Below are 11290 nucleotides of genomic sequence, written 5' to 3' on the forward strand. Positions count from 1 at the left end.
TATATATATATATTATAAATATATGAGTGAGGCTACTATGCTATCGGAAGCCGGAGCCTTCCGTGCTTCCAGCTCGTTTCGATTATTCCGACTTTTCGATCGGTTCGATCGGCTCCGTTTTAAACTTGATCTAGAGTAGTATTTTGAGTACTTAGAAAAATAAATTTTATTATTTTTCTGATATTATTTTGCCTAGTATCGAATGAGCTCAAAATCAAACAAATTTCAATGGCTGTACGTGAACGTTTTAAGTTTTAACGGTGGTAGAAATATTGCAAATCACGTGACAATTTTTGATAGAAAATTCCTTATTACTATATAAAATCAAGATCAATTATCTTTGATTTAAAATTTTAATGTTAATTATTACATTTTTGTAGATTTTTATTTTCAGCCCGGTTGATTTAGAGCCCCTTCGTTCACTAGCGCAATATGATATCGTACAATTCATAAAATTTATTTTCTAACATACTTTCAATACTCTCTAGATCAATTTAACGGAGCCGATTCGACGCTTCGAAAGTCGCACATCGAAAACGAGCTGGAAGCACGGAAGCTCCGTGCTTCGATAGCATAGTAGCCTCACCTATATATATATATATATATATAATATATGAGATATATACATATATATGTATACATATAATTTATACATATATTATGTATTACTATATATGTATTATATATATATTATACATTTATATGTTATACATAATATGTTAACATATATATGTACATTATATATGGTATATAAGTAATATACTATATGTATACATATCTATGTATATATGCAACACATATGCATAAATGCATATGCATATACACATGCATATGTATGTATATGTATGTGTGTGTGTGTGTGTGTGCATGTATATGTATATGCATATGTGTGTGTGTGTGTGTGTGTGTGTGTGTGTGTGTGTATATATATATATGTATATACTATTGCAAACAGTCTAGAAAATTGGAAACATAAAGAAATAATCTTATTAACTTGTGCAAAGGTATAAAACTTTGTTCAGCAAGAAACAAAATTAGCACAAAAACATAAATCTTGATCCTAATCAACCATGAATCCATGACACTAGTTTCATTAACTTGTTATCTAATTATGTGCACTAAAATTAATCATCAATCATCATACATCCGACATATCAATTTACATGTAGTTCATTCTTTAAAAGTTAATGATTAGCAAATTGAAGTAAACCACAATACAAATCATTCCCCGTTGACAATTGTCACCAAGATTTCATGAAAAATGTTCTACAACTCATTTTTCTTGCAAATCCTATAAATAAGCTAGGATCATGAAAACAAAGATCATGGTGATTAGCCTTGAGCAGTTTAAAAAATATAAATAAAAATCAGAATAAGGCATACCACGGACCATGATAAAGGTACTTTTCTGAATATTAAAGATAATACTGACCAGCAAACAAGAAAAAAAGAGCTGCAAAGAATAACACTCTAATAGGAGAACATATATACCTGTACCATTGATTAAAAAAGCGCGCCTAAGGCGCCTAGGCGCCTAGGCTCAATAAAAGACAAAGATAAATCTGCAGCCTCCATCGAAACAATCAAAAGGACAAACACTTATGAAAGGACAAACCATAGAGAAGCCAAAAGGATCAAACATTTATAAACTCACTTTGTTGAAGCTCGCAATCAAGGATAAAGGAACCCAACCCTGTTCATCCATATTTTGCCGCAAATATATATCCTTACACAAATTCTCCGAACTGTGCACAACAAAAAGAAATAACATAACAAAGTAGACCACCTTTAATCAACAAAAGTACTATTTTCATAAATCTCCAACATAACCACCTGAAGTAGTAATTTATCTGCGTAAGTAGCTTTGCCTTCTGTGGATCCATCGGCGGAAAAATAATAGGGGTAGCTGCCGGATGAGCAACAAAAGCCAAGCCTCCTATAGCCTCCGGAGGTGGGGGTGCCGGGACATAGTACACAGGAGAATGCATTTCTAATAAACGGATTAAACACATCATGACAACAAATTCAAAGTAACAGACCATCTAAGCTAAGTGAATTACTTACCAGGGAAAGCCATGGGGTGCCCAAAAGGCCTGGCTAGCGAAGGCGGGCTGATAAAAGGAGGTGGTGGTGGGACATGCAGAGGTGCCCTAACAAATGGTGGCGGCGGCGGCGGCCGAATACTCCGTGGCTGCTGGGCCACATGGACATCTCTAACATTTGCATTCCGATAATATCCATCAAAGCCTCCTCCTGCCCCGCGCCCATGATCACGCCTACCATTATAGCCACCATGATGGGAACCCCCACCACCGCCACTGCTGCTGCCACTGCCATTATTTCCCCTCCGATGGGTGCCACCGTAACCCCGCCCCTGGTCCCCACTCCTAGTGCCATGCTCCCAATTGTTGCGGTTTATGTTAGGTTGGTCTTTTGGAGAAGGATCAGGGCTTGGCTGCTTGTCTGGGTTGATGATGAGCGGCTGCGACGGCCAGCCGTTTGCCAGCATGCCATGTTTCATAGATTTCTCCCGCTGGGAAGCAGCGTGGTTGGGGTTCGATTTAGGGTTTGGATTGTTCAAGTTTGCTCTCGGGGAAGAGGCAGCGATCATAGGCCCCTGATATCATGAATCCGTGTACATCACATCAAAATTCAGACGAAGAAATTGAGAAAGCTAGGAAAACTTTCAACTAAGATATTGAGGAAGCTAGGAAAGTTTCCAAATAAATTTCGAGATCTCACAGGAGAAGCAGAGGCCGATCCATCCGAGCCTTTCAAAAAATCGGATGATGATGATGATGATGACGACGAGGCCGATGGCGAGGGTTTGGAAGCTGCCTTCGTTGATTCGGAGAGTGCCGGCCATAACACCGCGCCCATGACGGGGCCGACCTCGATCGAGCCATCCGCGGGGCGCTTCCAAGCTGCCTTCTTCACCAGGGGGGCGGCAGCAGCGGCGGCGGCGGCGGCGGCGGCGGCGGAGCTCCCCTTATCTGCACCATCGGAGACCGAATCCAACGGCGACACGGGGTCCGCTGCCGCTTCCGGAGGCGGCGGGATCGGGGCGGCGACGACGACAGCGGCGGCGGTGGGCGGCGGCGGAGGCGGAGGGGAGGAAGGGGACCCGTCGGGATCGCCGCGGACGACGCAGGACCATGGAGACGGGGGGTGGCGGGTAGGTTTGGAGGAGGAGGGATCAGGGATGGAGTCCATGGTATCGATCGCTAGGGTTAGGGTTACGACCGGGCGACGGAGAGGTGAAGGGAGGGAGGAGGGGACTAGGTGGTGGGTGAATCACGAGTAAAAAGCTTTTTCTTTTTTTTTTTTCTTTTTCCAAAAAGAACGAAGAAGATCGGAAGAGCGCACACAAGCGAGAGGAGAAGGGGAGGGGGGACGGGCTCTCTCTCTCTCTCTCCTGCTCGCTCCGACTCTCCTTCACGCCCTCTCGCCAGCAAGAGTTGTGTGTCTGCTGTGTAGTGCGCAGGGCTTTGTTTGTTGAAGAGCGGTGCTACAGGCAGGGTTGTACTGTGGGTCCGTGCCGGCCGGCACGGCCCACATTTTTCGGGCCAAACCGGGCTAGGTCTGGCCAAGCCCCGGCCTGGATTTAATTTCGGGCCAGGCGTGCCGGGCCCAATTTTTCTATCCCTGCTGACCGGCACGGCCCTTTGGCCCGGAAGGCACGGGCCGTGCGTCGCCGGGCCATGCTTCCGGCCGGCCTACAAAGTATTTTTAAATTTTTTAAAATTTTAGTATGAAATTTAAAAATTAACAATAACATAATTTTATTTAAATTAATATTTGATATAAAATATCAAAAATATAATAAAATAATTATACTAAGTTAAAATATTATTTTTAAAAAATAAATAAATTTTATAATTATTTTATTTAAAAAATCTAAATATATTAGACTTTGGTCCATTGGACCAAAATCCACCCTCCCAGGTCTTGCTCAGCAGAACCTTGATGAAGCTCTGGGAGAAGGTCGCGACTCTCCTCCCCGCGAGCTCAGAACCCCCATGGCCTGAGTGCCACTGGGGTGCAGGCGGCCGGCTGGCCCGGCTGGCACGCCAAGCGCCGGCGCGTGCGTGTCGAGGCTGCCCGCCTACCTCGGCCCGGCACAGGCCCAGGCCCGATTCGGGCCATGCCGTGCCGGGCCGTCGGGCTCCAAAATAGTGGCCCAGCACGGCCCAGGGCTTCAGGCCGACCCGGCCCGGCACAGGTGCTACAGTATCCAAGCCGTGCTGTGGCCCGACCCGTTTTACATCCCTAGCTACAGGTACACCCCTATAGGGGGTGTACATCGTATAACCTTTGGATCCAAAGGCTAAGAATAATAGGATCAAGGAAAATAAAAAATTGATGATAACTTCACTCCCCATTTTCTTTTGAGTATTCTTACCCTCTTTCCCTCTTTCCCTTGTTTCCTCCAGGGTTCCTCCAGGGTTCCTCCGCTCCCTCCTCTTTTTCTTCATCTCTACTTTCTCTCTCTCTGTTCCTTCACCCTTAGCCGATTCTTCGGCGAACTCGTGTCGTGAGGCCATCTGCACGTTCTCTTCCTCCATTTTCGGCCGGAGTACTGAAGCTACGATCCGTAGCTCCCTCCTCCTTTTTCAAAATTAATCACTAATTAATTTTTTTTCTAAATTAATTTTTTAGTAAATTAATTTTTTTTAGTAAATTATTTTATTTGAACTCATTACTTCACTTATTTGAACTCATTACTTTATTTTGTAACATTTTTTTTTAACTATGGTCTCATATGCTATCAGATTTTTCAAAGATAATAACTTAGATATTAATAGCAACATGTTTCATCGTATCGTATCGTATCCTGACTATGCATCGGACTTTTACCTTTCAAATTCCGAATGATGTATGATAATAGTATTTGCAAAATTAGGAAAATGTAAACCTTATAATGTATGGTTGGAAACCTTATATTCTATGTAAACCTTATATGGTATTTCAACATGTTGAGTTGAAAATTTTATTATGCAGCTGAAACATTACTTCGATATAGGTGTGCAACAAATGTACTCGTATATATGTGTAATTTGAATAAGATCCTAATTCCAACGTTCTATTGTATGCAAAGTTAATTATAATCAATTATAAGTATTCAATTTGAATGAAAAATAATTAAGTGATTTACCATTGTACATCTTGTTGAAGTATCTACCTAATTCAAAACCTACTTCTATATTATAAAAAGGAATGACAGTTATAGGTATGTCAAGGTACATCTATAGTGGTGAAGGATGCATCCATGTACCTACCAGTGATACACCCTCTTATGAAAATGAGCGACAGCTATAGGGGTGCCAAGATACATCTATAGTGCTGACACAACACCAAAACCCATGTTTGCTGACACTATTTTACTGGCTCACATTAAAAGAGCCAGTAAAAGCAATTTTATGCTGGCATTCTTCTTAAGGGCCCTCACTATTTACCCACCCTATTGTTTAAGACTGATATAACCCAAAAAAATTCCTAAACCGCCAGCCTTCCCCTTCCCGCGGGATTTTTTGGCGGCTACATTTTGATTTCGTGCACACATATACAGGAAAAAAAACTTTGTTTCCAAAATCAAAACCCACGCGAAGCTGCTCCCCGCTCCACCACCATCTCCGGCCTCGTTCTCCAGCCTTCGCCTTCGAACCGCCAACCTTCGCCTTCGTGAGGGATTTTTTGGCCAGCCTTCGCCTTCGCCTTCGCCTTCGCCTTCGCGCGGGATTTTTTGGCGGCTGCATTTTTATTTCGCGCGCACACAGGGAAAAAAAAATCCTAACTTGTTCCCCAAATTGAAACCCACACGAAGCCTTTGACGACTCCGGCTTGTTCCCCCGCTCCACCACCATCTCCGGCCCTGTTCTCCACATTCGTGACTACAACTTCGGCGAAACCCACATCCCTATGCACGCAACCTTGTTCTCAAGCTGAAGGTCGAAGCTTTGTGGAGCGTCTTCTCCGACGACGCACGCGACATAGAATATCTTCAGCCAACAAGTTTGGAGTGAGGTATTGAAGCTATAATATGTTGCTTCCTCTGTTCTAAGATAGCTTGGTTCATCTCTCTCCACAGGTTGGTTTCTTTGAATGGATTTTTGACTAATTTTGATACCTCCACAGGTATTGAAGCTATAATATGTTCCTTCCCCTGTTCTAAGATAGCTTGGTTCATCTCTCTCCACAAGTTGGTTTCTTTAAATGGATCTTTGACAAATTTTGATACCTCTTTTATTTTTGTAAGGTTAATCTGTAGATTTTTTTTCTTGGGATATTATTTTTAGGGAATGATGGGGAGTATTGGTACAATCAAAGTATGTTATATTTGTTCTTAGCAACATCTGTTTTTTGATGTCTCTAATTTGATGGAATGGGGAATAAAAGACTTATCTTGTTGAATGATTTGAGCAAAATTTATAAAAAATGTTTAGTGAATTTGTGTGATTTAAGCTTGTGGAATTTGGTCTGTATGTAGTTTTAGTTAGATGCCCTAATCCCCAATTATAGGTTGAGATTTTTGTGCTGCAATATTGGGCTAATGTTTTGGGCTTTGGTGCTGGAATATTTGTAATAAAGTATTTTCTTAATACTTGTTATGTTCAGTTTTCAAGTGTTTTCTTAATACTTGTTATGTTCATTTGTAATATACTTGTTACATTTGATTGTTGTGTTAGTAATATCAATAGGTTACATTGTTTTATTAACCCACCTGCTTTTACTGAAGTATATTTTGATATTTGAGTATTGAGGATGTTGCTAATTTATTCTTGTGCAAATATTAGGAGCTAATTACTCTTATGCTTTTTTTGTTCTTTTGTAATTCACAATCTTCTGCCTTGGCTTATTTTACATTACTTGACTTCCAGGATAATAACACTTCTCTACTTTGGCCATTCCTTTGCGTAGATTGGCTAGTTTTGCTATTGGATGGTATACATTGATCTAACCACAATCTCTTTCTGATTAACACGGAATGAAGTTGTCATAGTTTCTCTATTAATATTTCATGGTATTTAGAATGCTTGTTTGTTTTAGCATTGCTCATCATTTGATTTATATTTTTAGGAAACTTTCATTATGTCCATCATACTTTCAGTATATTATTTTTAGATTACTTTTAAAGACAAGGGTATCATATTGTTAATATTCGACCTTTATTGAAATCTAAATTATCAACTTTTTTCTGTAATGTTTAGATAATGAAATACTTTATGTTTTAGTCTTATAATACTTTTCTTAAGTAGTATATAAGAATTATTCTAATTCTAAAAGATTGAGTAATTATTTTAACTTTAATTGCTTTGCAGGAGGCTCAGCAATTGACTATGTCACGTACAAAGTTTCAGCGAGGACGTTCTATGATTGGTCCTTAATCTGCAACAAACACCTTTCGTAATTCTATTCAGAAAGATGTACCATCAAGTTCACACTCGTTAAGGCAATCTGAAGGTCGCCCTCATGAGAATTTTTTTGATTTGGGTATTGATAATGACGACCTGTTTAGGCCTGATGATGATCAACCTAAAGAAAGTATAGGTATTCATTCATAAAACCTATAGGAGTATAGTTTAGAGAATTAATTGATCACCGTTAAATAATTATTTTTTAACTATCTCTTATGATTATTTGAGAACAGATGCTTCTAAAAAGTCTAGGAATGGGAGAGGTCCTACTCGCATGCACAAAATATGGGCTAGACATGATGATGATTTGTTGGCATTAAATTTTAATGAATTTGATCAGCCTGTCGGCAATGAAGCTGCACAATTCACAAACTTTTTAGGCACTGTTGCTAAAAGTGGAAAAAATGCACCATTGACATATAAAATTGGAGGCACATGTCTTTGGACAACAAAAAGATAATGTGGAGTATTGTTAAGGTATCAATTTTTTAGCTGGTTTGTCTTTGTTTTTAATATCTAAATATCTATAAGTAAACAAATTTGAGAATTTCTTACAGTTAAAGTATAACCTTGGAGATGATAATTGGCCGTGGGTTATGAAAGCTCTTAGAAAAAAATGGAAGGACTTCAAATCTGATCTTGAAAAAAAAGCACTACGATGCTCACAGTACTTATGAAGATCGTCTTGCTGATCGTGATTCGAGAGTCCTCCCAGAGCAGTGGAGACAATTGATTGAATATTGGGACAGTGAAGAAGGACAGGTGCTTTAACAATTTATTCATTCTTTATCGATTTCATTTATTATTTTTTCTAGTGCAGCTATATTGATGTTTCTTTTAACTAAGTTGATGTTGTATATAGACATGTAGTTTAAGAAACAAAGGTAATCGATCTAAGCAAATTACTACTCACACTGCTGGCTCAAAAAGTTTTGCTCGTATTCGTGAAGAAAAGGTAAATCATTAGAGACTTATAACCTTCTATATTGATATATGTGCTACTACATGAATTCACTGATTTATAATCTTTTTTATCATTAACAGCGAAAGGAAAAAGGAGTATTGCCAACTAGAGCCGAACTATTTAAGATTACTCATATTCACAAAAATGGAGATCCAATGACTGAAGAATGTATCAAAAAAATTGTAAGTATACTAATTATTTTTAAATTTGTATTATTAGAGACTTTAGCTCTTGCCTAAATATGAATATGTTTTAGTTCATATTAAGATGTTGTGATATTGTGATATACATTCATGTCCATTTCTAGCTAGTCATGATATTGTGATATGCATGATTTGTTATANAAATTTTAATCAGTTTCGGTGCTATTTACTATATAGTTTAAAATTTTTATAATTTATATAAATTTTTCGCTATTTTTGTACCTGTTGACCCACTCCTCCCTCTCTTTTTTTTTCCTTTCCTCTTCTAATATTTTTTTCCCTTTTCCCTCTCTTTTCTAATCTTTTTTGTTTTGTTTCATATAATTTTAGATCCCATTCAAAAATTAAAAAAATAAATTTAAAAATTAAATTTTAACCAGTTTCGGTGCTATTTACTATATAGTTTAAAATTTTTAAAATTTATATAAATTTTTCACTGCGTAGCGCTGGCCTTCACTAGTAATCCTAATGATGCATTTGAGAGAGAAGTGCGATCATCATCATCCAATCACAAGTTTCAGTCATATCAGGTAAATATCTTGCCTATACACTCAATGTCGTATGTTTCCAAGCTATCATATGTTTAAGACATATTTTTAAGGACGGGAAGCATTACTCTCATATGTGTGTGTGTGTATATATATCGGTCAATATTTGCTGCTATATGTAAACGACCAATCTTGATTCGACACTAAACCTTTCATGAGCTTGGATCATTTCTAGTACTTATCAGTTTTGTTTGCTTAAATAGAACTTCTGAAAAAACAGTTAGAAGGTTTTTATTAAACTATTTCCTATACCTTTTGTTGAAGTAATAATAAAAATTAAGCTATAAACTCACTAATCTGCTTTGAGCTATTTCAGTTTCATATGCAGTAAAAACTGTAAACATTCCTTTTTGATGAGAAGGACAATTTGAATGTTTGAAACTCATTTATAGCATAATATAGCAAGTTTAACTTGTTTATCCAAGCATAATAATCGCATTCTAATGCAGATTTCCTATGTTCTATACATATGTGTCAATGATTAGGATAAAGAATAATATGTCATTCTTGCTAATTTGAGCATAGTACACTTACTCGTAACTTGTCTACACGAGTATAGATGTTGTCATGCAAGGACTTTAGCATTAGTAGTTCACTCTACTTATTAGAGTATAGTCCACTAGATGACATGCATACTACTAGTATATCCAATAACTCGTTTAGGACGCCGTTAGCGCCACACAGATACATCTTTTTAGTTCTATGCCTAAAGATAAGAACGTAGAGAGAAATCACCCATTTCGTGAGGTCAAACCCACCTACTAATCGACGATTCTCGTCGATCTCGCGATTGCAGGCAATCCGAAGTCTCCAAGTCCCCTAACAACGAATCAAAAATCAGCTAAGAGCTTATTTGAGATACCTATAGCAAAACCTCACCTCTTCACATAATATGAACTAAATTCTCACCTAGGTTTAGATGAAAGCCAAGCCTTTACTTCAATCCAGGTGGAAGCACCCCACAATCAGCATAATCCAGCTCAATTGAGTCCCAAAATTCAGCTCAAATGAGTCCCAACCCTGCTGTAAACATAGTTCCAAATCTGCACACTACCTCGCTAATAGGCCTAAATAGCATAAGCATAATGCAAGTGGTGAACTAATGTGACGCCCCAACTTCCCAGGGGGTCACCCATCCTAGGACTACTCCCGTCCTAGCACGCTTAACTCTCTTAACCTCTTGGGTCTAGCCACCACCCAAAATGCTTAAGCCGGGTTAAGAGTTTAGCCCTATTATATCTTATATATAGACTATCTGGGGTCTCACAATCTCCCCCCCTTTAAGCCCTGACGTCCTCGTCAGGCTCAGACTCACAAGTACCAGGCGATGTGAGACTCATCTCGCTAGCCCGTCATCCAGACCCTGGCTCAGCCGAGACTCATCTCACACTTCCGGCTGGTAATTGGCTCTAATACCATCTGTAACGCCCCAGCTTCCCAGGGGGCCACCTATCCTAGGACTACTCCCGTCCTAGCACGCTTAACTCTCTTAACCTCTTGGGAAGATGAGAGATATAAGATGAGGCTAGTATAAATTAATATGAGATGGGTATATCTTTGATATAAGTATTGAGCTTGCATCCCCGTGTTCTATTATACTCTACTCATATGTTTCTATGCTTAGTATTCATGTGTAGGGTGAGTAGTTATCCATATGTGATCCCGGTACCTGATTGGTCGTTCCGTACTTTGTTTCGATGACCTGATTGGTCGGTTCTCGTACTTCGTTTCGGTGACCTAGTTGATCGGTGCTTTTATCTTATATCTGTTGACCTGGTTGTCGGTTGTTACACTATGTATTGGTTGGTTCTTCCTGATTTCCGTCGTTTTGATGACCTTTGAGCGTCGTGTACCCTGAGGGGTAGGATTGTCGGCCATGGCCGACGGTAGTGTAGATTATATACTCAGATGACTTGTTTGATCGTTCTTGCATAATACAGTAGTTGACCTATTGATCAGTATCTACATACTTTTGGTAGAATGTTGAGTTGTTCCATCCGCAGTTGACTTGATTAGTCGAGTACTTGCATACATGTGAGGAGGATGAGAGTCGTTCCATCCTAGTTGACCTGAGTGGTCGGTTCTTGTGCTTTCTTTATAGTTGATGACCTATTGTCGGGTTTCCCGGGCGGTGATTGTCGCTGAGTTGCCGCATTTGGC

General features: G+C 39.3%; 1 protein-coding gene and 1 long non-coding RNA gene across 3 annotated transcripts in view; one reads left to right on the forward strand and one right to left on the reverse strand.

Annotated features, from left to right (window-relative positions):
- LOC109714099 (la-related protein 1C-like) overlaps nucleotides 1-3481 on the reverse strand; it is an 11049-nt gene extending 7568 nt beyond the window's left edge. The window contains exons 1-4 of the mRNA XM_020238532.1: nucleotides 2743-3481; nucleotides 2065-2617; nucleotides 1834-1990; nucleotides 1655-1745 (exon numbers count right to left, since the gene is read on the reverse strand). Coding sequence (XP_020094121.1) covers nucleotides 1655-1745; nucleotides 1834-1990; nucleotides 2065-2617; nucleotides 2743-3213 — 1272 coding nt within the window. The 5' untranslated portion in view covers nucleotides 3214-3481. The remainder of the gene's footprint in view (nucleotides 1-1654; nucleotides 1746-1833; nucleotides 1991-2064; nucleotides 2618-2742) is intronic.
- On the forward strand, nucleotides 4618-8549 carry LOC109714379. Of its 2 annotated transcripts, XR_002217346.1 has the most exons (5): nucleotides 4618-6024; nucleotides 7320-7892; nucleotides 7973-8177; nucleotides 8278-8370; nucleotides 8460-8549. It is a non-coding gene; the product is annotated as an uncharacterized LOC109714379 (long non-coding RNA). The 2 variants fall into 2 exon arrangements; XR_002217345.1 differs by having other exon boundaries at nucleotides 7320-8177.

This window comes from Ananas comosus, linkage group 8, assembly GCF_001540865.1.
Source record: "Ananas comosus cultivar F153 linkage group 8, ASM154086v1, whole genome shotgun sequence".
In the NCBI taxonomy this organism is placed as follows: Eukaryota; Viridiplantae; Streptophyta; class Magnoliopsida; order Poales; family Bromeliaceae; genus Ananas; species Ananas comosus.